Source organism: Nomascus leucogenys, chromosome 6, assembly GCF_006542625.1.
Source record: "Nomascus leucogenys isolate Asia chromosome 6, Asia_NLE_v1, whole genome shotgun sequence".
Taxonomy (NCBI): domain Eukaryota; kingdom Metazoa; phylum Chordata; class Mammalia; order Primates; family Hylobatidae; genus Nomascus; species Nomascus leucogenys.
In genome coordinates this window covers 119,621,282-119,644,156 of record NC_044386.1, presented here as the reverse complement: position 1 = coordinate 119,644,156, position 22,875 = coordinate 119,621,282, and the positions used below count along the sequence as shown (strand labels likewise).

Genomic DNA, 22,875 nt, shown 5'->3' with positions numbered 1-22,875 from the left:
GCAATTCTCCTGCCTCAGCCTCCCCAGTAGCTGGGACTACAGGCGCCTGCCACCACACCCAGCTAATTTTTGTATTTTTAGTAGAGATGGGGTTTCACCATGTTGGTCAGGCTGGTCTTGAACTCCTGACCTCAGGTGATCCATCCGTCTCAGCCTCCCAAAGTGCTGGGATTACAGGCGTGAGTCATCATGCCCGGCCCTCTCTTCTTTTTTCTCCCCTTATCATTTCATTCCTATCCCAATGAAACACACTCTGTACTTGAGGATTTCCAAATTTTAGTTGCTGATGGGAAGAATGAGAAGACAAAAGTTGAGAGTACCTTCTGTTTTCATCATGGAAGCTTTGGCAAAAGACTATTTATTAGACAATGCCCTGCATCGGGGGCTCAGTGGCTGCAGTGCCAGGAGCCAGGGGGTCTTCTCCAGATGACTCTGAGCTTTCTTCCATTCTTTTCTAGGATCAACTGCTACAACGCCCTCTATGCACAGGCTCCATTTGGTGGCTTTAAAATGTCAGGAAATGGCAGAGAACTGTAAGTGTTTCCATCATTCTGAGCCTGCCATGGGCTGAACACAAGATCCACTAGATTTGCAGGCAGTGACTCAGGCTCCAATCTGCTGACACCCCCCCACCCCCGCCGCACTGTCTGGGCCAGCTGTGTCCCTCTAGGGCTGGTGGGAACCAATCCCTTCCTCTCTCCAGCCCATCACCCCCATCCTTCCCACTCACATCCTCAGCCTGCCCCCCTCCAGGCCTCAGCTTTTGTGTCTGCTCAGCACCCATCATGCTGGGGACATTCAGTGGATATTTGACAGAAGTTCCCTGGACAGGGACACAGGCAGAACTGAAAAAGTGTGCTTTTGCCAGATGTGGGGTGTCATTATTCACACAACTCCCCACTCACAGCAGTGAAGACAGGTAAGGCTGACCCAGGTAAGGCTCCTACCTGCTGGGTCCTTTTTTCTGAGCCTAGCAGGGGCCCCCTCCCAGGAGGCATATGACAACACCTCCTGCTGGGCCTCTGCAGCCCTCTCAGTATATGCAAGCCTACTGCAAATCCCTCCACTGTGTGTGCAAACCCACTGCAAACCCCTCCACTGTGTGTGCAAACCCTCCACTGTGTGTGCAAACCCACTCTAAGCCCCTCCGTGTGTGTAAACCCACTGCAAACCCTCCACTGTGTGTGCAAACCCTCCACTGTGTGTGCAAACCCACTGCAAACCCCTCCACTGTGTGTGCAAACCCACTGTAAGCCCCTCCGTGTGTGTAAACCCACTGCAAACCCCTCCACTGTGTGTGCAAACCCACTGTAAGCCCCTCCGTGTGTGTAAACCCACTGCAAACCCCTCCACTGTGTGTGCAAACCCACTGTAAGCCCCTCCGTGTGTGTAAACCCACTGCAAACCCCTCCACTGTGTGTGCAAACCCACTGTAAGCCCCTCCGTGTGTGTAAACCCACTGCAAATCCCTCCACATGCGTGTGCAAACCCACTGCAAACCCTCCACTGTGTGTGCAAACCCACTGTAAGCCCCTCCGTGTGTGTATAAACCCACTGCAAATCCCTCCACATGCATGTGCAAACCCACTGCAAACCCTCCACTGTGTGTGCACACCCACTGCAAACCCTCCACTGTGTGTGCAAACCCACTGCAAACCCCTCCACTGTGTGTGCAAACCCCTTCACACTTCCTTTTTTGTCCTGCCTGCTGGGAAAATGAGTTCCCTAGGTTTAGATTAATGGGTGGAACTTCTTGCATCTGGCCCAGGCCCAGAGCTGGCTAGAGCATCCCGGGAGTGGAGCTGTGTGGTTTCCAGCTGGACACTGTCTTCTCTCCCTAGCTCAGGATTTTATTAGCCTGTGTGGACAAACATTTTGTAGGATCAGTGTTCCCAAGGAACCATCTGCGACAACACCCCAGGTTCCTGGGACATCTCTAGGGACCCAAACTCTTCCTTTTATTTCACCAGTCTGTCCTATTTATATACAAATGTACTCCCTTGTTTGCACTTCTTCCAGTGGGAACAGACTCAAATGCTTCCCCTCACCTTGGGCCTGGGCTGGGGCCTTTTTGTGGCTTTCTTTTGAGATTCTTAAAGATGCTATGAAGGGATGGGCCTGGCTTCCATCCCCGAACAGATGTTCTTGACCAGTCTATGTGGAATTGGGGGCCTGTCCCCCTCCCACCTCAGTCCTGCTTTGTAGTCCATCCCTGACTCTCGGCAAATACCCCAAGGCATCTGCACATGTAAGTGAAGTGTGCCCATTAGCCTTCCCCTTATCCCTATGGCTGGCTTCGCCTTCAGCGGACATCAGTAATTCTTGGCCATGAAACCCCTTTGCAGAAATTGCATTTCCTCCCTCTAGTGGCCTATTTGTATTTGAGTTCTGTGAGCCCCTGCTTCATCACTTCTTACACCTGCCCCGCCAGGGACAGGCAGCCGGGGCTGGGGTCACCAGGGTCCCCTCTTGGGCCCTCCAACAGCAACAGTGCTGGCAACAGCTGGGATTTGCTGAGCAAATTTGCAGCAGGCTCCGTTGAGCTCTCTGTACCTGTTCCTTCATACCATCCTCACGCCCATCCATGAGACGGGTCCAGCTGTTTTCAGATGAGAAAATGGCACAGGAAGCTGGTAGGTGACAGAACTGAATGCTGGCAGCTTAGTCCTTGGACCCACCCACGGTGCAGGACCTTGCTCAACAGGGATCACCCTTGTCCGCCACCTGTTCGTGAGGCCACCCAGGGTTTGCATGGTCATTTCTCCTTTCATCTGCTGCCTTCAACCAGCTGGGTCATTAGGGCTGGGGAACCCAGACCCCACACAGCCCTCCTCCCAGAGGCCAGACACAGCCTCACCCCACAGCAAGAACTCCAGTCCCTGAAGCAAATGTCCCTGGGCATAGAAGCTGCAGGGCCCCCAATCCCTGGCGTGTACTGCTTTGCACTGGTGATTCGCCCTCATTGCAACCTTCCCTCTTGCCACCCTAACAGCGCTTTCGGCTCCTTACCACCCCCTCGCCGGGCACAGAGCAGGGCTTGGTGAGGACTCACTGAACACAGCCCATGTGTCCTCCTGCCAGTTAGCCTCCATCGGGACTTTTTTGAATGTCTGTTTTTTAGACCCTTGGCCTATATTTTGTCAAGGCTTTTGATAAAATATTTAAAAATAATTCACAAGGAGCCTAGAAACTGCTTGGAAAACCAATTTCTGTCTTCAGTTGTCTCTAATTAATGTCTTCATGTTGCAAGAAGTTCCCCTTTTTTAATGCTGGAGCATCGTGCGGGGGATTCCATGGTTTTCCCCATCCCCGGCCACCTGGACTGGGCTGGCTTCTGGCCGCCCACCCACGGGCCCCTCCGGGAGCTGTCTCTGTGCGGGTCTCAGGATGGAGCTCGAAATTCCTCTTCCTCGTGGGCGCCTTTCTTCTTAATAAAAATGATACAGTAACCAAAAAATCTACACAATAGAGATATGGAAAGTCAAGGCTTCCCTCCCTGACCTTCAGTCCCATTTGTTAGAGGTAAACGTTGTTCCGTCATTCATTTGTTTGTTCATTCTTTTGTTTGCTTGGCAAATATTTCTTGAGCATCTTTGATTCACCAGGCATGATGCTAGGCTCTGAGCATACTGCAGTGAACTACACAGCCACCAGTCCCAGGGCCTCCTGACATTCTGGTGAGGTTTAATAGGAGTAAGGCTGGGCTCATGGGCAGCTTTGAACTCCAAAGTGGATGACACTAGCTGAGAATCCATTTAGGAGATGTCCCACTGGGTGGAATAAGAGCAGCAAGAATTTGAACCAGGACAGCAACTTCAGAAATGAACGAATGAGAGGAGCTATGTATTTATTCTTAAAGGAATGCTTTAATCCTACTGCATGTGTTAGTTGTGTGTTAATTCAATCTGATTTCATCACTTCGTTTGCTTTTCTTTCCTTTACTAACTTGAGAAATAATTATTGGCTTTGAATTTTTACAATGCAACATTATATTTTCACTTTTTAAAGTGTATTGTGCATTTTATTTGCATACAATGGATTTATATTTGTGTGTTATTTTCTGTTTTCAAATGAAATGGGAGCAAGCTATATTTTGTTATTGAGACTGCGTTTTGGATATCCTTCCATTCTTTTTATTGATGGTCTCCTATGAGGAACTTTTGTGTATTTCCAAGGGGTTTTGCTATTACAAACCATGCTGATGTACTTCCTTGTGTATACAAGTGGAAGTATACACTTGTGGGAGATTGTTTTCAGAATAAATTACTAAAATTGAGTAATCTGCCACATGAAAAGTGGGCTCACCACTGTTTTGGTTACATTTCTTCAGTCATGATGGCGTTGAGCACCATTTTCACACTTCTTGGTAATTCATATTTCTTTTTCTGCAAACTAACTATTCCTGTCCTTTGTTGATTTTTCCATTTGGGTATTTGTGTTTTTCTTGTTGGTTTGCAAGAGCTCTTTGTATATTAAGGAAAATCACACTCTGATTTTCACGCAGTGTTGTAATTTTTTTTTCTAGTTTGTCATTTGGGAGTTTTTGATGGAGTCTCTGCTCTACAAAAGTAGAATTTAGCATTCTGTTTATGGCTTTTATATTTTGTGTTTTATTTAGGAAAGATTATAAAATAACTCACTTATTTTCGTGGGTTCTGGAACTATTTGTTTTAGGAAATGACCTAAAAATCTCAATGGCATCTACCATTCATTTTCTGCCTAACACATAGTGGGGGCTCTATATGATTATCTGTAATTGTTATAATTACAAGGAGGTGATGGTATTCCCATTTGATAGTTGATGAAGTTGAGGCTCAGGGAAGGCAAAGAACTTACCTAAGCAACATAGTTCTAAGCCAGTGGTTCTCTAACTTCAGTATGCATCAGAATCACTTGGAGGACTTGTTAAAATATAGATGTCTGGGCCCCACCATAGAGTTTCTGATTCAGTAAGTTTATTAGTTTTTTATTGCTCCTACAAGAAGTTACCATAACATCAGTGGCTTAAATAACATAAATCTATTATCTTATAGTTCTGTAGGATAAAAACCTGACACAGGTCTCCCTGGGCTAAAATCAAGGGCTGCATTCCTTTTTGGAGGTTCTCAGGAGACAATCCGCTTCCTTGCCTTTTCCATCCTCTAGAGGCTGCTCACATTCCTGGTGGCCCCATCTTCCATCTTCAAAGGCAGCACTGCTGCTCTCTGAACCTGTTTCTGTAATCTCATTTTGCTCTGCCTCTCTTCTTCTGCCAGTTTTAGGGACCCTTGTGATTACACTGGGTCTGCCTGGATGATCCAGGATAGTCTCCCTCTTTTAAAGTCAATTGATTAGTAACTTGAATTCCATCTGCAACATTAGTTCTTCACTATGTAGCCCAACGTATTCACAAGTTCGGGGGATCTGATTTTGGATACCTTTGGGGAGATCCTTATTCTGCCTACAATAGTAGGGCTGGGGGAGGCCTGAGAATCTGCATTTCTGGCAAGCTCAGCGGTGAGGCTGATGCTGCTGGTCTGGGGACCACACTTTGAGAACCATTGATCTAAGGGAGGAGATGGGATTCTGTCACAGGTCTTTTAACTACAGAGACTCCAGTGGCCACCTCTACCTTCATCTCTTCCTAAACAAGCACACATTTTTCTTCACCTGACAGCAGATCAAGCGCTTAGAGGGATTTAAATCTCTCCAAAGCTGCCTCTTGGGTCTTGGAAGGGAAGCTACCCCGAAGACGGCCCATGGTGCTAGGGAAGGATCACCTGAGCCCTGCAAGATTTAAAGAAAGGAACTATACCAAGGATGTGAACCCAAGGGCTGTGGCCTCCCCATGTCCAGTCTGTGCTAACGTCTGCTTCCCTCACGCCCCCTAGGCTGGCCTCACTGTCTGACAGCTGGTCCCCAGCTGTGCACTCTGAGGCCAACTTCAGGCCCTTGGTGTTCTTCCCTCTGGTCCTCTGGCCACATCCCCAGCCAATAGCTTTGGGCCTCTGCCTCTTCTGTCTCCTCTTCAAGCAGCTCCCAATTGCCATTTAAAAGTTATAAACCCTGTGTAATTTCTGCTCCTCCCTTGTTCACACCCACCCCACTGTCCACCAGGCCCTCTCTTTTTGCTCTCTCTTGCCACCCCAGGGAATTCACGTCTTTACTTTTTTTAAATCCCCTTCATTCTCTAAAGGTAAACCCTTAGTCCTGGCCATTTCAAAAGCATCACACACAAGAAGACCTTGATATTTACATTGAAGTCACTATGCAGCTACTGACACTTTCCAGTGGTGTTATAGTCCTGGCTATTATTCCATGAAGTCGTCACATTTTGACCTTTTGCATAAGCCTCCAGTGGCCTGATGGAATGTTGAAGCATCAGAACAGTTTCTATACAATGGCTAAGGGATATGCCCATTTTGAATTTTCCTCTTTTCTGTGATCACAGAGGTGAATACGCTTTGGCCGAATACACAGAAGTGAAAACTGTCACCATCAAACTTGGCGACAAGAACCCCTGAAGGAAAGGCGGGGCTCCTTCCTCGAATATCGGACAGCGGAATGTGGCAGATGAAATGTGCTGGAGAAAAAAATGACATTTGTGACCTTCCCAGGACACATTCTTCTGGAGGCTTCACATCTACTGGAGTTGAATGATTGCTGTTTTCCTCTCACTCTCCTGTCTATTCACCAAACTGGGGATGCCTATATGCTGTCTGTGAAATCGCAGTCCTGCCTAGGGAGGGAGCTGTTGGCCATTTCTGTTTTTCCCTTTAGACCAGATCCTGGAGACAGTGAGATACTCAGGGCGTTGCTAACAGGGAGTGGTATCTGAAGTGTCCAGCAGTTGCTTGAAATGCTTTGCCGAACCTGACTCCAGTAAGAATGTGGGAAAACCCCCCTGTGTGTTCTGCAAGCAGGGCTCTTGTGCCTGTGATCTCCTCAGGGTGGACCTGCTCCTAGAGCAAGCCACGCCTCTTTCCGAGGTAAAGATGGGACCATTCCATGGGAAAGGATTCACAGTAAGGTTTTTCGTTTTTGTTTAAAAAAAAAAAAGGATTTCACAGTGAGAAACTTTTGGGAAGTGCATATCGTGGAAGGGTGTCAGGGTCTTTGTGGATTGCATATTGACATTGACCGTGAGATTCAGCTTCAAACCAATACTGCCTTTGGAATATGACAGAATCAATAGCCCGGAGAGCTTAGTCAAAAACGATATCACGGTCTCCCTTAACCAAGGCACTTTCTTAAGCAGAAAATATTGTCGATATTACCTTTGCTGCTAAAGATCCAATCTTCTAACACCACAACAGCATAGCAAATCCTAGGATAATTAACCTCCTCATTTGACAAATCAGAGCCGTAATTCGCTTTAACAAATTATGCATTTCGATCATGTTCACTAACGTCTTACGATAGGTCTGTGTAGTTTTCCTGTTCCCCAGTTCCGTTGCCCGTTTTAGATTAGTAAAGCGCACACAACTGGAAAGACTGCTGTTGTAACACAGCCTTGTTATTTTTAAGTCTTATTTTGATATCAATTTCTGATTAGTAAATAACACCTGGATTCTATGGAGGACCTGGGTCTTCATCCAAGTGGCTTGAGTATTTCACTGGTAGGTTGTGAATTTTTCTTTTCCTCTTTAGGTATTCAAATGATGATGTGCAATTTCATGTTTTAACTTGGGAAACTGAAAATGTTCCCACATAGCTTCAAAAACAAAAACAAATGTATAATTCGGATACTTTTATGGTTACTAACTAGTACTTTCCTAATTGGGAAAGTAGTGCTTAAGTTTGCAAATGAAGTTGGAGAGGGCAATCATAAAATGAGGCCCCGTATCAGAACCCGTGTGTGTATAAGGAAAACCGTGTATCAAACGGGCCTATCACCCTTGTCAGAGATATAAATTACCACATTCACCTTCCCTCCATCAGCTAACACATCACTTATACTACCAATCACTTGTTCAATCAGGATTTGGCTTCATACACTGAATTTTCAGTATTTTATCTCAAGTAGCTATAGACACTAACCTTGATAGTGATATGTTAGAGGGTTCCTATTCTTTCATTGTACAATAATGTCTTTAATATGAAATGCTACATTATTTATAATTGGTATAGCTAATGTATCTTTTTATAGTTGTAAGTACACAGAGGTGGTATATTTAACCTTCTGTAATATACTGTATTTAGAAATGGAAATATATATAGTGTTAGGTTTCACTTCTTTTAAGGTTTACCCCTGTGGTGTGGTTTAAAAATCTATAGGCCCGGGAATTCTGATCCTAGTTGCAGATCGTATTCCACAATGCAAGAATGATTAAATAAAATTGGATATTTGAGAAACATTATGCTTTTTCATTTAAAGACCAAAGTCATTTGAATTCGATGGTAGGCCTTTCTCTTTCTGAGACCTGTATGAAATGGCTGATATTAAAGCAGGATCAATAATGTAAGCATAAAATTACATTTGCTTGGTCAGTCGGGCCCAGTGCTTTGCCTGCGTGTGAAACCCATTTCTGTGGGGTTGGGGGGTTGACCAGGCGAGGAGCTGGGCCTCGGAGGTTCCATGTCATAGCTGGCTGAGTTTCAGCTGTTATCTAAGCTGCCTGAGTCTCCTTTTATCATAAAGTAGTGGTGATGTCCGTGTAGGAAATGGTGGGGAGGACTGCATGAGGGTTGACCGACAGCATTGTGCCCCTGATGGTGAGCACAAGTGTCTGTTTTTGTCACCTTTTCCTCTAGAGAAATCTAGAGGATCTAGAGAAAGGATCAGTTTGGGTTTTACTGACCTCAAGTTTCTAAAGCTTCTAAACAAGAAGCCTCAATCGCCACGTTGTGAGCTGACGCTGCCATTGGTTCAAGATCGTTGCTGGTCATGGGGTACGCCCTCCAGGCTCATCCTTTGCATTTGATGTGGGAAGTCCAGATCACTTTGACATGGGTGGCAAAGCACCACCACTTTAGCGAAAAACTTAAGGGAGGCTGGGATCAGATCTCTCGTAAGATACGCACTTATGTTAGGAGAATTTAGACACATTATTTAGAGACGTCCCATTTCTCAATCCAAATGTGAGCAGAAAACTACAGGAGAAGGATATTTTCCCTCCTTTGGTGTCCCGGAACGTGACTCCCTGAAGGAAGCCCTTCTGGGGACAATTGGAGGGTGTGGTGTGCGTGTGCGCACATGGTTTGTGTGCCTGGTGTGCGTGTGGGGGTTGGCACGCTCTCTAGAAGTGGACGCTTTGGGATGTCCTAGCTTCTCCTGCTGGTGGATGGAGCCTTTCTAAAGGCTTTGCTCCCTGCTCCTGGGCATGAGCTTGAAGGGGGATCATGAAGGGCGTTTAGGAAGGTGCTCAAGGAAGACTGTCCGAGGAAACTGCGTACTGGGCTGCAGAAAGACAACCGGAAAACACACTGAAGGAGCTCTCAGCCACTGCGCCTTCAAGAAGGCAGAAAAGTCAGTTCAGGGAGGTGCCTTCCAGCTACCCCGCCCACTCTGGAGGGGTCATTCCAACCTCGGGTGCTGAGAATCCGGGTGGGATCACCAGCAAAGGCTAGAGAACCCTGGGTCAGCGACCCTTAGGAAGAAGTGGAAAGGAATCTCAGCTGCAATAACCTTCCTATGCGAAGCTGTGGCTAACACACGCCTAATGGCTAGAATTAAATGCTGGGAGTATGACGAGCTCAACATAGGTTATCCGCGCGTCAAATGTTCCTGCTGTTTTCTACAGTGGGGACATTTCCTAGCCTATTCCCAAGCTCATTTAGAAGGGAAGTGGAGGTGCTCCGTCTTCATCTGCCGCGTCCCCTCCGGCGTCTGCCCGGGCCCTGGGCCTGCGCTCCCTCGCGGTGGCGCCAGGTGGCGGGACTGCGCGCCCTGGAGGAGCTGCACCGCCGTCGCGGGGCTCTCTCAGCACCGAGGACACCACGCCCTGCAGATTGTTGGGAACTTATCGGTGGCAATCACACTGCTGGCTCCTGCAAACTGGTGTGAGGCCCTCAGGGGTGAGAACAGGATCGCAGAACTGCGCTCACCCTTTTGGAAAGTCGTCCAGTGGCAGAAGTAGCCTCCCAGGAGCAGAGCGAAGCTGCTCAGTGGTCCCCTCGCCAACCAGGGACCCAAGAAGCCGCTCAAGGAAACGCGGCCCCGCGGTGTCCGGGAGGTGCTGCAGGAGCCCTGCAGCTGCCCGGGTTCTGTGAATGGCAGCGAGCGTGGGGGAGATTTGCGCTAAATCCTGGGAATATGCAAGTCATAAAACTCCAGGACAGGAGCCTAGGGCGCTGGTCCTGCAGGGCGTGGAACCCTCGGCTTTTCCTGACCAGGCCTCGTCCATGGGTGGACGTGTGGAACTCAGTGTGAGGCCCGCCTGCAACGTGAACGCAGATCTTTACAGTCTGCGTTTCTGTATTAGCCTCAGCAGCCTGATGACACCTTTACAAAAGGTTGAAACACGATACATTGCCAATATTCCACGTTTTATGTATTCCCCCCAAAGCCGACAATTAACAATGATTCACCAAACAGCAAATTCTTTGCATACATCCATGATCGAATTAGTAAAATCCATGTGATGGAGGATATGCAAATCGCAAATCGTTAACGCCTTAGAACTACGTATTTCTGTATTGCCCTGTAAAGAGCTGTACACAAATGAATATTCCCTGGCTTTTTAATTTTTACGGCCGGAGCGTATGGGCCACATGCAAGTTAGGGGCTGATCTGCTGATTTTGCTGCCACTGGAGCAGAGGGTGAGTGAAAGCGGGGCTGAGCGCACGGACCAATCTCATCGCCGCGCTCGCCCCGCGTGGAGGGAGCCGGGTGCCCGAACCTGAAGGAGAGACCTGGTACCAGAAGGGCCCGCGGACCCCGGCGTCTCCCCATCGCCTGCGTGTTACGGCTGGGGAAACTGAGGCGGCCACCGAGGGGACGCCTAGCGACCCTTCCGGGGAGAGCTGGCCGCGGCCTTGCTCTGCGAGCTCTCCGCGCCGCCCGCCCTCCCCGCCCGCCCGCCGGCCTCAGGATTGAGGAAGTGCGTCTGGGCCCGGCCCCGGCGCGCGGCCCGAGGCGCGGGGGGCAGACGGCGGTGGGACGGCCAGGCCCCGGCCCCCAGTGTCCGCCCGGCCCCGCGTCCCGGAGCGCCCGCACCCGGCCCCGCCGCCGCCTCAGGTAAGTGCCCCTCCTGCCCGCGCCCCCCAGGGGCCTGGCTGCCTCCCGGCCGGCCCGGGGACCCAGAGCCCGAGCCCGGCGTCCGTCCGCGGGGAGCCCCGGCCTCTGCCTGCCCTGGGGCCTGCGCTCCGGGCGGCCGCGTGGTCGGGCGTGGGTGGCCGTGGCGCGGGGGCCGCAGCCCGGGGGGCGTGTGGGGCGACCCCGGTCTCAGGTCCCCGCGGCCTCCGCCACGCCCGGAGCCCAGCCAGCTTGTGGGAGGGGAGTGTGTGGGGCCCGAACAGGGAACCCCGAAAGCCCGTACGCGACAGGGTCGGGAATGCCGGGAAGCAGAGGCGAGAAACAAAAGTAGGGAAATACACCAGGGAGTCCGTATGTTTCCTCTGCCTTTGGAGAAAACCCAGTCCTTTGGCGGTGAGCGGGCGGAGTGTGAGCGCGCGGGTGCGCCTGTGCCAGGGTGTTGGCAAGAGACCGCCCGGGAGCCTCTCGCTGGTCCCGGGGCCTCCTGGTGTTGCGGGGTGGCCCAGCGAGGCTTCACCCTCCTCAATGTCTGGGTTATGCTTCTTGCCCAGGTAGTCTCTGGCTGGTACAGATACAACTGCTCTGTCTACCACGGTCTCTGCAATCTGCAGGGGACCTTCCTGGCAGGCAGGGACGCAGGAAGGAAGCCTAGGAAGGCAGGGTCAGCGAGGAGACGTTGGTGGAGAATTTGAGGACCCCTGTGGCCATCTCAACCTACCCCTTCACAGTTTGAGGCCACCAAGTTTTTCTCCCACAAACACTTCCCCTGCAACAGGTACAGAAACGGGCAATATAGCTTTTAGCAAACCTCTCACCATGTACACTAATTTTAGAGTTTGCCACTCACTCACAGGGTATCAAAATGCCCAGACATTAAAGGGATAGCTAGAACATGCACAATTTTGGAAAATGTTAACATTAAATGCCTTTTATGATTTGATTTGCTTCATCTTTGCCTATGTCCTGAAAGAGAAAATAATATAACAAACTAACCTCACAGCTAATTTGTTCCTAAAGGAGGTTTTGTGGTCAGCCAAACCTTTCCCTCTCCCAAATGTCAATGTCTCTGGGAGTGACCTCGCAGTCAGCTCAGATGCTCAGATCAAAAACATTCAGTGTGCTGAATCTACATCTAAAATGTGTCCTGATCTGTCCCATTTTTCTTATGCCCCCCCCCGACCCCCGCCTCTCATCCAGGGTACCATCATCTCTTTACTGTAGGATTACAGTTCCCCCTTCCTCCATTCCCTGTATAGCAGCGTGCGTGTGTGTGTGTGTGTGTGTATGTGTGTCTGTGTGTTTAAATGGGTAAATCGGACTCTTTATGGAGTTCTTCAGTAGCTTCTCCTTGCAATTGGCATGCAATCCAGGAGACCTCCTTCTTCTCACACCCCCAGGTGATCCAGCCTCTGCTGTCTCGGACCACCAGGCCACTGCCCCCAGCCACACTGGCTGAGCTCGCTGTCCAGCACTGGTCCCCTGCACTGCTGCCTCCTGACTCTTCACACAGCCTCAGAAAGTCTTCCCTGGTCACCGTCTGAAATCCCACGCTGTCTCTCACATCCCTCACTCTGCAGCCTCCCTGCAGTCCCCACTCTGTACTCCTTCTGTATCCGTTTAATTTCTCCTTAATTACCTTGTGGTCTCCACTGGAGCTCCTGGGGTCAGAGACTGATCTGTCTTGCTTATTGCTGAGCCCTCATTCCCATATCTGTACAGGGAGACACCCCGTGCATGGTGGTAGAGTGACTGGATGGGGAATGGACAACCCTAACTTACCTGTGGTTTCAGACTCTTGGAGCATTTCTCTCCTCCACCCTTTTGGTGCTCATCTGGGATTGAGAACAACATATTTCTCTGGCCTGCAGCTCCAAGATATTTTGATGCCCACAAACCCGTTAAACACATTTTGTAGGCAAGCCAATCAATGTTCGTAAGGGATGCAAATAGCACTCAAGAGATTTCTAGAATCATGGGCTAACCATTTTGACCAGGATTTTGGTTCAAAAAGGACCTGGGTGATACGAGTGAGCATGTCTAGCATGCTGTGCTTACAAGGGTCTTCTAACTCTTCAATATCGACAGTCCTTCCCAAGCCTCCTAAAATACCCAGGCTTCTCTGCTGTCAGAAACTTCATAGCAATTACTTAGCTGTCTGCTCCCCCACCAGCTTCACAATCTCATGAAGTTCCGTCTTCATAGAAAGAACTCAGTAAGACATTTGTAGAATGAATGAGCGGTTCCTCTCTTTTCTTTTCTCTAGAGTCTTGCTCTGTCGCCCAGGCTGGAGTGCAGTGGTGCAATCTTGGCTCACTGCAACCGCCAACTCCCCCAGTTCAAGTGATTCTCATGCCTCAGCCTCCCAAGTAGCTGGGATTACAGATGCCCACCAACATGCCCAGCCAATTTTTGTGTTTTTAGTAGAGATGGGTTTTCACCATGTTGGCCAGGCTGATCTCGAACTCCTGACCTCAAGTGATCCACCCGCCTCGGCCTCCCAAAGAGCTGGGATTACAAGCATGAGCCACTGCAGCCGTCTATTTTCTTTTCCATTAAATATTTAAGATTATTCTTTAATGCAGGTATAAATAGTTGGCAAAAGGAAATTGATGAGGTTTTGAAAAATCATTTAAACCAACATTACTGCTGAAAACCTCTTGATGCCCTCTTTAGGGTGTATAATGAAGACATGTAACTTGTAACCATCATTTGTTGGCCCCAATCTGAACCCAAAAGAAGCAGGAGGAAGCAAAGATCCATTTGAGGGCAAAAATTGAGCAAAATTTGAATTACCTCATCTTAAAACTTCTACCTTAGAATATAAGCCAAAATAGTAACTAGAATTTTAAAACTGCTCCAGGGGCAGAAGCTTCCACTGGTAAAGTGATTTTCAAAAGGAAACTGAAAATGAAAAGGGGAACAAAATGTGCTGGGTGAGGGTTAGCCTGAAATAATTTTCAGATTTTTTTTCAAACTTAAAAACATTATATGGTAAGACACTTCTGTTTTCAGGAAGAATGTCTAGCGTTTGGATTTTTGAAATGCTGTTGGTTATGTGCGGTAGCTGTTTTGGAGAGGTGTCTGAAAGCAGATGGCAACTGTGCTTCTCAGTTTCTGGATGTGAATGTGTGATTTGGAGCCTTTATTTTAAAACAGATTCTGTCTTGCTGGCTCTTCCTCTCTCTGTCACAAGTTGATTTTCCAAATCAGGTTTTGCTATTTATAAGGCTTTAATCATCCCCTAAATTTCACCCAGATTGATCGTTTTTCCTTTCCTCCTTCGACTTTTCAGGCTTCCCAACTTCAAACACGGGTGTTTCCCACACATGGTGTGTCTCGACCGTCCCTCTTTGGCTCTGAAACATGTGCAGCTTGCACAAGGCTGCTGGAGCCTGGCTTTCCTAGCTCCACCTTCCCCTGCCTTGACGAGTCCAGCCCACCTGGGCTTTTAGGTGAGAAATTCCCACAGCCTCGTCCTGTACCTTTCTTTGTACCCCTACTGCTCACTGCACCTTCTAGAATCTACCCACTGGTGAGGCTGGCATCTGCCCTCCAGCATTGATATTCTGATCTTATTAATTAGCGGGGAGGTGGGAGACCCACTGGCCTCCAAGTCTGCACACTGGTACTACAGGTAATGACCACCCCGGCCCTGTCGTAGAGAGAGGCTGCAGAAACTTCACTTTAGTTGAATTCACACAGTAACCCCACTAGCGGGCCAGGGCATAAGGGTGGATGTCTATTTTTAACAGGTGAAAAACTGAGACACACACACATTTCAGCTGGGAGTCACACTGCTAACGTGACAGAGGCAATCCACACCTTTGACATCCACACTGTGCTTTTTGCCTTTACAGATTCTCCTAGGCATTATTTTTATATAACCTTGATTTAAAAAATATATTTTTGGCTGCACTATCACTCCCCGTTTCAGAGTTGTCTATCTGAGAGAACACAGACATGGGGTGCTAATTACCTCGTACTTCATTACGTATAGGACACGCTATAAGAACAAGGATAGGCACACATGCATTTCTTCTGGTAGTACCTCAAGTCAGGCCTGAGCTGGGCGTGGGTCTTACCCTCCCTCTGGTCCTTCAATCACCATACCAGGATGGGCACTTATGCCCATGGGGGGGCCTCCAAGCTCAGTGGGGGCCCAGCATAGAAGAGCAGCACCTGGTCTCAGTTTGTCATAGTCATTAGTTTCAGAGATTAGTCTAACTCCGCGTTGGAACTTTTAGGGCCAGATAATTCTTTGTTGCAAATAGCAGTCCTGTACATTGTAGGATGTTTAGCAGCATCATTGACCTCTACCCATTAGATGCCTGTAGCACTCTCCCCCAACCAAGTTGTGGCAACCAAAAATGTCTCCAGACATTGCCAAATGTCCCCTGGGAAAGGGGCAGAATTTTTGAGGCTCATTTCTGCTAACCTCCATCGTTTAGCTTTCTGTTAAAGCTCACACTAACTTGACTTCATAACCAGTAATAATTCCATGTCTTTGGGACTGTTGCCTGACTGCCCCTTTGGGATGACATGCTCATCTCTGGCTTCCAGAAGAACTGGCCCTGGGCAAAAGGAGAGCCTTGTATCATGACTAATCTTCACTATGTCTGCCCTACCCCCACTGGCGTGTGCCCCTGAGGGCAAGAGCCTCCTTGAGCCATCTTGGTGCCACTGAGCCTCACACAGAGCCTGGCTGCCTTGCAAGTGACAGTGGGTGTGCGTTGATTGATCCATGATTGAAGCTGTTACCAGTATGTGTTTTGCAATTGTCCGGGGTTTGTTTGAGACTCTTCTCAGGTAGACAAGACCTGAGCCCAGCATCAAGATGGGATGGGGGGAGCTCTGCCTTCCCATTGACCACACCTGATGGGTTTGGCTGGATGGGTTTTGACTACAAAAAGGAATGTTACAGAGGGAAAACTCAATGAACCCATGCAAATATTTGCAGGGGAGGAGGACAGGAATGATAAAAGCTTTCTGTTTTGATTGTTTTTCACCACCAGAACAAGAAAGCTTTCTGCTCAGCCATGGCTATGAGTCCATGCCTTAACGCACCCCATGGCCAGCGGCAGTGGCAGTGACAACAGCAGGACCTACCTTTGAAGATCGGCTGCTGCAAGGGTTGATGGCTGGCATGTCGCAGAGACCACCCAGCATGTACTGGTGTGTGGGGCCGGAGGAGTCAGCCGTGTGTCCAGAACACGCCATGGAGACGCTTAACGGTAAGGACAGGGCTGTGCTTACGCCTGCCTGGGTGTGACCTGCCATGCTCATCCTGCAGGGTGTCTAGGCTATGTAAGAACAAGGAGTTCTCAACCAATGGAAATCAAATATCCATCATTTGGTGCTCTTTCATCATAAAATATATCTTGGGACTCCTAAATTCTAAAAATTGAGGAACCGTGTACAAAATTTATTGTGGACTCACAGATCTTAACAAATGGGACATCACTTCATGTTGGGTTAAAGAACTTTTAAGAATAAGGATTTAGTTTCGTTTTCTCATTTTAAAAATGATACATGTTTATTAACGAAAAATTGAAAAAAAAAATTTTAAAAAAAAAGGAAGAAGGGAAAAGAATCATCCCGAATCCCGCTATCTCAAACACAAGCACAATGAGCATCTTGGCATCTTCTCTCCTAGTCTCTGCTTCTCTGTGTTTAAGGGACTTTGTTTTAACTTTATTGTACTTATGAGGTGTATGTAATGTTGTATTTTGCTTTTTTCTCTTAACCGTCTATCAGTGACATTTACCTAGGGCACCACCTAGCTCCTGTGATCAAGTGAAACATCATTTCACTTATTTTATTTTATTTTTTTACAATTTAATAATTTGATCAAAAAATGATTCATAAATTGGGCAGCACTCGGAACCAAAAGAAACATCATTGTCTGTGGGAGTACTATGCCGGTTATTGACCTAATCCCTCTTCTCCTGTGGGACATTTGGGTTGCTTCTAGTTATTCTCTTCTACTGAAAGCATTTCCTTCCCATCTCTTAATACTTGGTTTCAAGGTTATTTCTGTAACGTAGGTTTATAGAAGTTGAATTATTGGTCTTGAACATCTTTAAGCTCTTAGCGCGTATTGCCAGATTTTCCGCTGCAGTTGCACCACTTTTAAGACCAGTAGGATATCATTGTTAACAAGTATTTGTTAATCCCTTAGTATGTACCAGGCACTACATGTACAAAGTTCAGAACTTTACGAAATAATGTCATAAAATCCTCACGACAGCCTGGAACATGGTACTTTTATCTCCGTTTTATAGCTGAGGAACATGAGGGTAAGAGAAGCCTGGAAACTTGTTCAAGGTCAACAACTCAGAAATCACAGAATTGCCATGTGAACCCTGTCTTAATGCTTCAACACTCATTCTTAAATGCGAGGCCAGACTATGGGAGGTGAAAGGGTCAACATGTTGGGTCTGAGAGGCCCATGTTTGTGCCCTTAACCACATTCACTAACGATCGGCCACTGTACCTGGCTTGGCAGACACTTTGTTCAGTTGTCTGGGTGTTTTTACTCCATCTGAAATGTCCAGCAGCTGACCGGGGTGATGTTTCTGGAAGGCATCTTTTCACATCCATCACGTTATGAAATGTGAGACGAATTTGCTTCTTGACATTGCCCAGCACTAAATCTTTCCAGAGTGTTCAACTTGTATCTTTGTAAATTTTCTTTTTCTTTGTTTTAGACATATGTCTTTTTTCAGTTACGTGCTCTGTTAGTGTGCGATCAAAGTGGCATGGGTGATAGAACGCTGTCCCCGATTTGGGGGTAGCACCTCCACCTTTCCAGTGCACATGAGGCTCCCTTATCCTCCTGCTGCTCCTCTCAGCAGCACTGAGGGATGAGGGTGGGGACAGGGACCTTGAGTCTGTTTGGGGCCTGTTGGGTAGGTGACTGTGTCATCTGAAAAAGCCCCACAGGAGGCGCTGCTCCCTCTCCTCCTGGTCAGCAGTTGCTGATCTAAAGGAGTGAGTGCTTCTCAAGCACGGCCCACGTGGTCACTGGGTAGTGGCTCAAACCGGCAGGGCCCTGGCACCACCTGGACCCACTGGAGCATCTTGGGGCAGGGGGGCAGGGAGTGAGCAAGCATAGGTAATTTTTTCTTTTTCTTTCTTTCTTTCTTTCTTTTTTTTTTTTTTTTTTTTTGAGACAGTGTCTTGCTCTGTCACCCAGGCTGGAGTGCAGTGGCGTGACCTCGGCTCACTGCAACTTCCACCTCCCAGGTTCAAGCGATTCTCCTGCCTCAGCCTCCTGAGTAGCTGGTACTACAGGCCTGCGCCACCATGCCCAGCTAATTTTTGTATTTTTAGTAGAGACGAAGTTTCACCATGTTGGCCAGGCTGATCTAGAATTCCTGACCTCAAGTGATCAACCCACCTCGGCCTCCCAAAGGGGTGGGATTACAGGTGTGAGCCATGGCGCCCGGCCAGCATGGCTAATTTTTAAAAGTTCCCTAGTGATTCTAACATGTAGCTAAAGTGGAGAATCAGCCCATCTAAATGGTTTGAGTCCCGTAGAGCAGCACTTCTCAAATTATCATGTGCACACATCCCCTGGGGATCCTGATGAAATGCAGAATCTCATTCAGGAGGCCTGGGGCACAGACAGCCTGCGTTTCTAGGTCCCCAGGGATCCCCCACTGATTCTTACAGGTCCCAGGGACCAGGGCGCAATGGGCTTTGGACAAACCCATCCCCACCTCCAAGCTCGTGGCAAGACAGACAACCAGAAAATGTTAAGGTACTCCGAAAGGCCAAAGTGTGGCACTCCCCAGCCCCCCATGATTCTCCCTAAAGGCCTGCATCTGAGCTTGACACTGCTCCTTAGGAGGTGTCCTCTCCTGACTGTTCTCTGATGGGAAACAGCAGGCACAGAAAAGTCTCTTCTGCCCCAGGCCTCTTTCCCCAGTGGGATCTCAGGAATCCCTGCCATCCCTGTTCTGTATAACCCAAGGGACACACACAAGGGCCAAGGACCCTGATGTGACCTCAGCAGCCTTCACTGTGTACCGTTCAAGGAGCTTGAAGTAGGGACAGGACAGGGAAGTGACACCCTGGGAACCCCTGAGAATGAGGGAGGTGTTTGTGCAGCGACTTAACACAGAAAACACAGAGCTGAAGTGGGGAGGAAAATAGCCTGTCATGCCCCAGAAAGCTCTGTCCCCTGTTTAGCATTAAGAAAATTATATTACATGTTAACCAATTACAATAATAACCAAATCCTCATAAGGAATCTGGTGAGAAGCTACTAATTTATACCCATACTCAGTGTTTTAAGGTCCCACAGGTGGTACCAGCAGGACTGAGCCTGTGAGCCCCAGCCCTGGAGCTCACTAACAGAATTGATTAATTCCAGGGATTAAAGCCTACAGGGCTCCCTCTGTAAGGCCCAATTTTAATATGTTGCATGTTGGATTTCATTTTCACAGAATATATTAATAAATATGTACACTAAGGCTACAGCCAAGGAGCAGGTAATGCTCAAAGGGTGGCGTGTGGTCACGTCTGTGTGCTGGGATTGCAGTCACTGTACTTTGCTCATCGGTGCTGTTTATGTTTCCTACAATATCTACACATTGCTTTTTGTTTTGTTTTGCCTTCATTTGCATCCAGAAGAATAATATTGCAAGTTATTTTTAAATTATTGTTTATTTAAGTACTGATGATTTGTGATTCGAATCTAAACGGTAAACCTCCTGTGCTTACATCCAAAGTTAGATCTGCCTCCACTGGCCTCTTTGCCTTGATGTCTTTCTGGAATAAATGCGGAATACTTGACTTACTGTGACTGCAGCTGATCCCCCTGCAGTTGTCACCCTCTGAGCATGTCCCCGGAGCCTAGGCTGGATTTGTCCCATCCCACCTTCTCCCAGACTTCCTGGGATGATAGGGAGTCCTGTTTCCCCTCTCCCACCCTCCAAATCCACCAGCCTCACTCAGGGAAGCCTGTTCAGGCCTAATTTCCAGCTCCAGCTAAGAAAAGTTGGCTGCCAGAAGGAAAACTAATGATACTCAAAATTATGTAGGGGCAGCTTTCTCATGCTTCAAAAATCCTTGGAAGATAACGTGTTTGAAAACGATAACATTCTTATTATACTTCCAAGTATGCTTTAGAAAAAGACCCACACTTTAAAAAACACAGTGTCTACTTTTGGGTGTTGGGGTAATGATATTTTTAATTTTTTATTTGTGTACTAGGTATGCCTTTTCACACCCCCTACCTGTTGTGACTTGTGTGACCTCAGCTCGTATTTGTTTACAATGGTTAATCCTTTCAAAGCCCCTGGATGTGGGGGGCTTTGCCCAGCTGGTGTGGTGCTGGGGTCTGTGTGTGTCTGCCCTGCCATGCGGCCCGCTGTGTGTTTGTGCAACACAATTGTGTCCCAGGAAGGTGTGTGACAATCTCAGCCTCATTAGCACCGGCAGCAGTCAGCTCGCCTGCGGTGCAGGAGGAATGGTTGGAAAGCTTTGATGGGTGTAGAGTTTGCCAGCTGACAGAGCAGCTGTCAATGAGATACTGGGCCTGGGCTGCAGGACTCACATTACTTTGACAAACATGTCATTAGATGTTCATTCTTCTGAGTATGTCTGACACCAGCCAGAGTGGAAAAACCAGTCCTGCCAGCCAAGGAGAGCTGTCCCGGAAAGTAGAGAAGTCAGGAAACTTCCACATAATTCAGGTGGAGAATATTTGGGGAGACTTCTGGATTGCGGAGGGTGGGTGGAGCTTGAGCAGACATCACCCAGGCAGTGGCTCGCACCCCCAGCTCTCTGTGAGTGGCCATCGCTTCGGTCCTGAAAGCCCTGCCACAGTCACACACCACCCAGAGCACTGCCCACCACCAGACCCAGCATGGACCAGAGGAGAAGGAACATTCCAGAAGTTCTTCAGATCCCAGGTTGTTTCATGGCCACTTCCAATGTCTTGTTTTTTTCTTCTTTGGCTTTTTCGAATCTGTATTTGAAATACAACTTCTTAATATAGGAGCTAAGAGGCTTGCTCAAGTAGGGGCTCTTCCTGCCTTCCAGAAACAGAAGTAGGAAATAGATCGAATTAGGAAGAGCCTCTAGGGTGGCAGCCGGCCTTCTCGTCAGGCCACAGCAGGAAAGTCTACAAGGGACAGATCCCCAGTGATGAGCCAGCCCACATCTCTGACCTGTTCCTCCCGCTGGATTCCTGCCTGAATGTGCTGGGCTGTGTTCACACCACGAGAGCCACAGGAAACAGGGCAGGGAGGGCCTTGCAGGGAAGGGGAGTCCAGCCTGGCTGCAGGAGCACGCCAGCCCCTCCAGGGAGCACAGCCACGTCTGGTCAGGAATCTTTTAATGAGTGAGGAGAAGGACAGGGAGGCTGATTGGTGGCCCAGGTGGTGGGCGAGGTGGCTGTGTGCATCCATCCATGCAGGTGGCAGTTAGCACAGCTGTGCTTCATGCTTACAAAGCAGAGGCCAGCTACAGATCCTCCAGGCCTCGATGAGCCTTTGAACATTCGTTTTAACCCGAGGCTTAGATCTTCTCCTGATTACGTGTCCGGAATGTGCTTGCTCACTTCTAGCAATGGGGAGCTGACTCCCTAGCAAACAGCGCCAGCCTTTCTGTGGACAGCTCTGGTAGGAAGTGGATGCTATGGGGCTCTCTTCGCGCCTGGCTTTATTCATTTAGACAGATCGGAATCCCTTAACCCATTTCTTGGAGTCACTAAAAGCAGATGTGTTGCCCTCCCTGCAGATTCCTTTTTAGGCTGAGTAAGCCATCCCACTGACAGGCCGCCGGCAACTTTACACGTTCCACTTGGATATCACGAGAGTCTTTTGACTTCTCTGTCTGTCTGTGGGCTAATTATTAGGCCATACACACCTGGGTCCACGGGGAGAGCTGCCCCTACCTGCTTCCCCACCCTGCCGTGGACCAGCCCTCAGGAGCACCCCCACTGACCCACCCCATCCTAGGTGGCCCAAGCCTGAAGGTGATGGCTCACCAGAGCCCCAGTCTTCACCCCCTGCCCGGCCTCCCCACCCCACACTTGCTCCTGACTTGGCCTCCTTTATGTGGGGTGTGCAGGGCAGCCCTATATGGTGGCCTCTGTGCTTGCTAGGGAGCAGCCCAGGCTCACCTGGCATGCATTCAGCCACCGAGAGAGAAGGTTTTCTTACCAGCCATCTTCCCTGGCCCCCATGAAGAGGTCAATAGCCTGAGAGCAGGGAGATGTCCATGTGGCCCTCCCCAGGCCTGTGTGCAGAGCGACAAGGGTTTCACCCCTCCTGGTTTGCTTGAGTCAGACTTTGAAGGAGACTTCACTAGGGACTTTTATGAAATTCTTTAGTTCTATGGAAATGGAGCCCTCCCACCCCACCACTCCCAATGCCATGTAAGTCTAAACTTGAGTGTGTGAATTGCACACACATTTTTGGAAAGTTCGATGAATGAAAATAAGGAGCTGCTATTATTCTTTGCAAGTCCCAATTCTGAGTCCCTTCACTATTCAGGCCACCCTTGGGTTCAGTTTGTCCAGATTCCACTTAGCCATCTTGCTACTTATTGGGTGACATTTGTCATAAAAAAGAAAAGAAAAAAAACAAACAGAAACACACGTCTCACGCAACAGAATCCTCCCTGAGCTCATCGCCCCCATGCTGCGCACAGAAGCACACACTAATCAGAACTTATATTTTCAACC

At 48.5% G+C, this 22,875-nt stretch overlaps 2 protein-coding genes and 1 long non-coding RNA gene across 4 annotated transcripts in view; 2 read left to right on the top strand and 1 right to left on the bottom strand.

Annotated features, from left to right (window-relative positions):
- ALDH1A3 (aldehyde dehydrogenase 1 family member A3) overlaps nt 1-8,334 on the top strand; it is a 36,174-nt gene extending 27,840 nt beyond the window's left edge. Inside the window, exons 12-13 of the mRNA XM_030815100.1 lie at nt 459-533; nt 6,431-8,334. Of these exons, the coding sequence (XP_030670960.1) occupies nt 459-533; nt 6,431-6,503 (148 nt within the window). The 3' untranslated portion in view covers nt 6,504-8,334. The remainder of the gene's footprint in view (nt 1-458; nt 534-6,430) is intronic.
- LOC105739982 lies at nt 4,939-11,062 on the bottom strand. The gene is made up of 2 exons (XR_001115983.2): nt 10,510-11,062; nt 4,939-7,693 (listed from the first exon to the last, which is right to left on the bottom strand). It is a non-coding gene; the product is annotated as an uncharacterized LOC105739982 (long non-coding RNA).
- Nucleotides 11,063-16,201: 5,139 nt separating this feature from the next.
- Nucleotides 16,202-22,875, top strand: part of LRRK1 (leucine rich repeat kinase 1) — a 154,050-nt gene continuing 147,376 nt past the window's right edge. For both annotated transcript variants that reach the window (XM_030815095.1, XM_030815092.1), the window contains exon 1: nt 16,202-16,408. In XM_030815095.1, the coding sequence (XP_030670955.1) occupies nt 16,312-16,408 (97 nt within the window). In that variant the 5' untranslated portion in view covers nt 16,202-16,311. The remainder of the gene's footprint in view (nt 16,409-22,875) is intronic.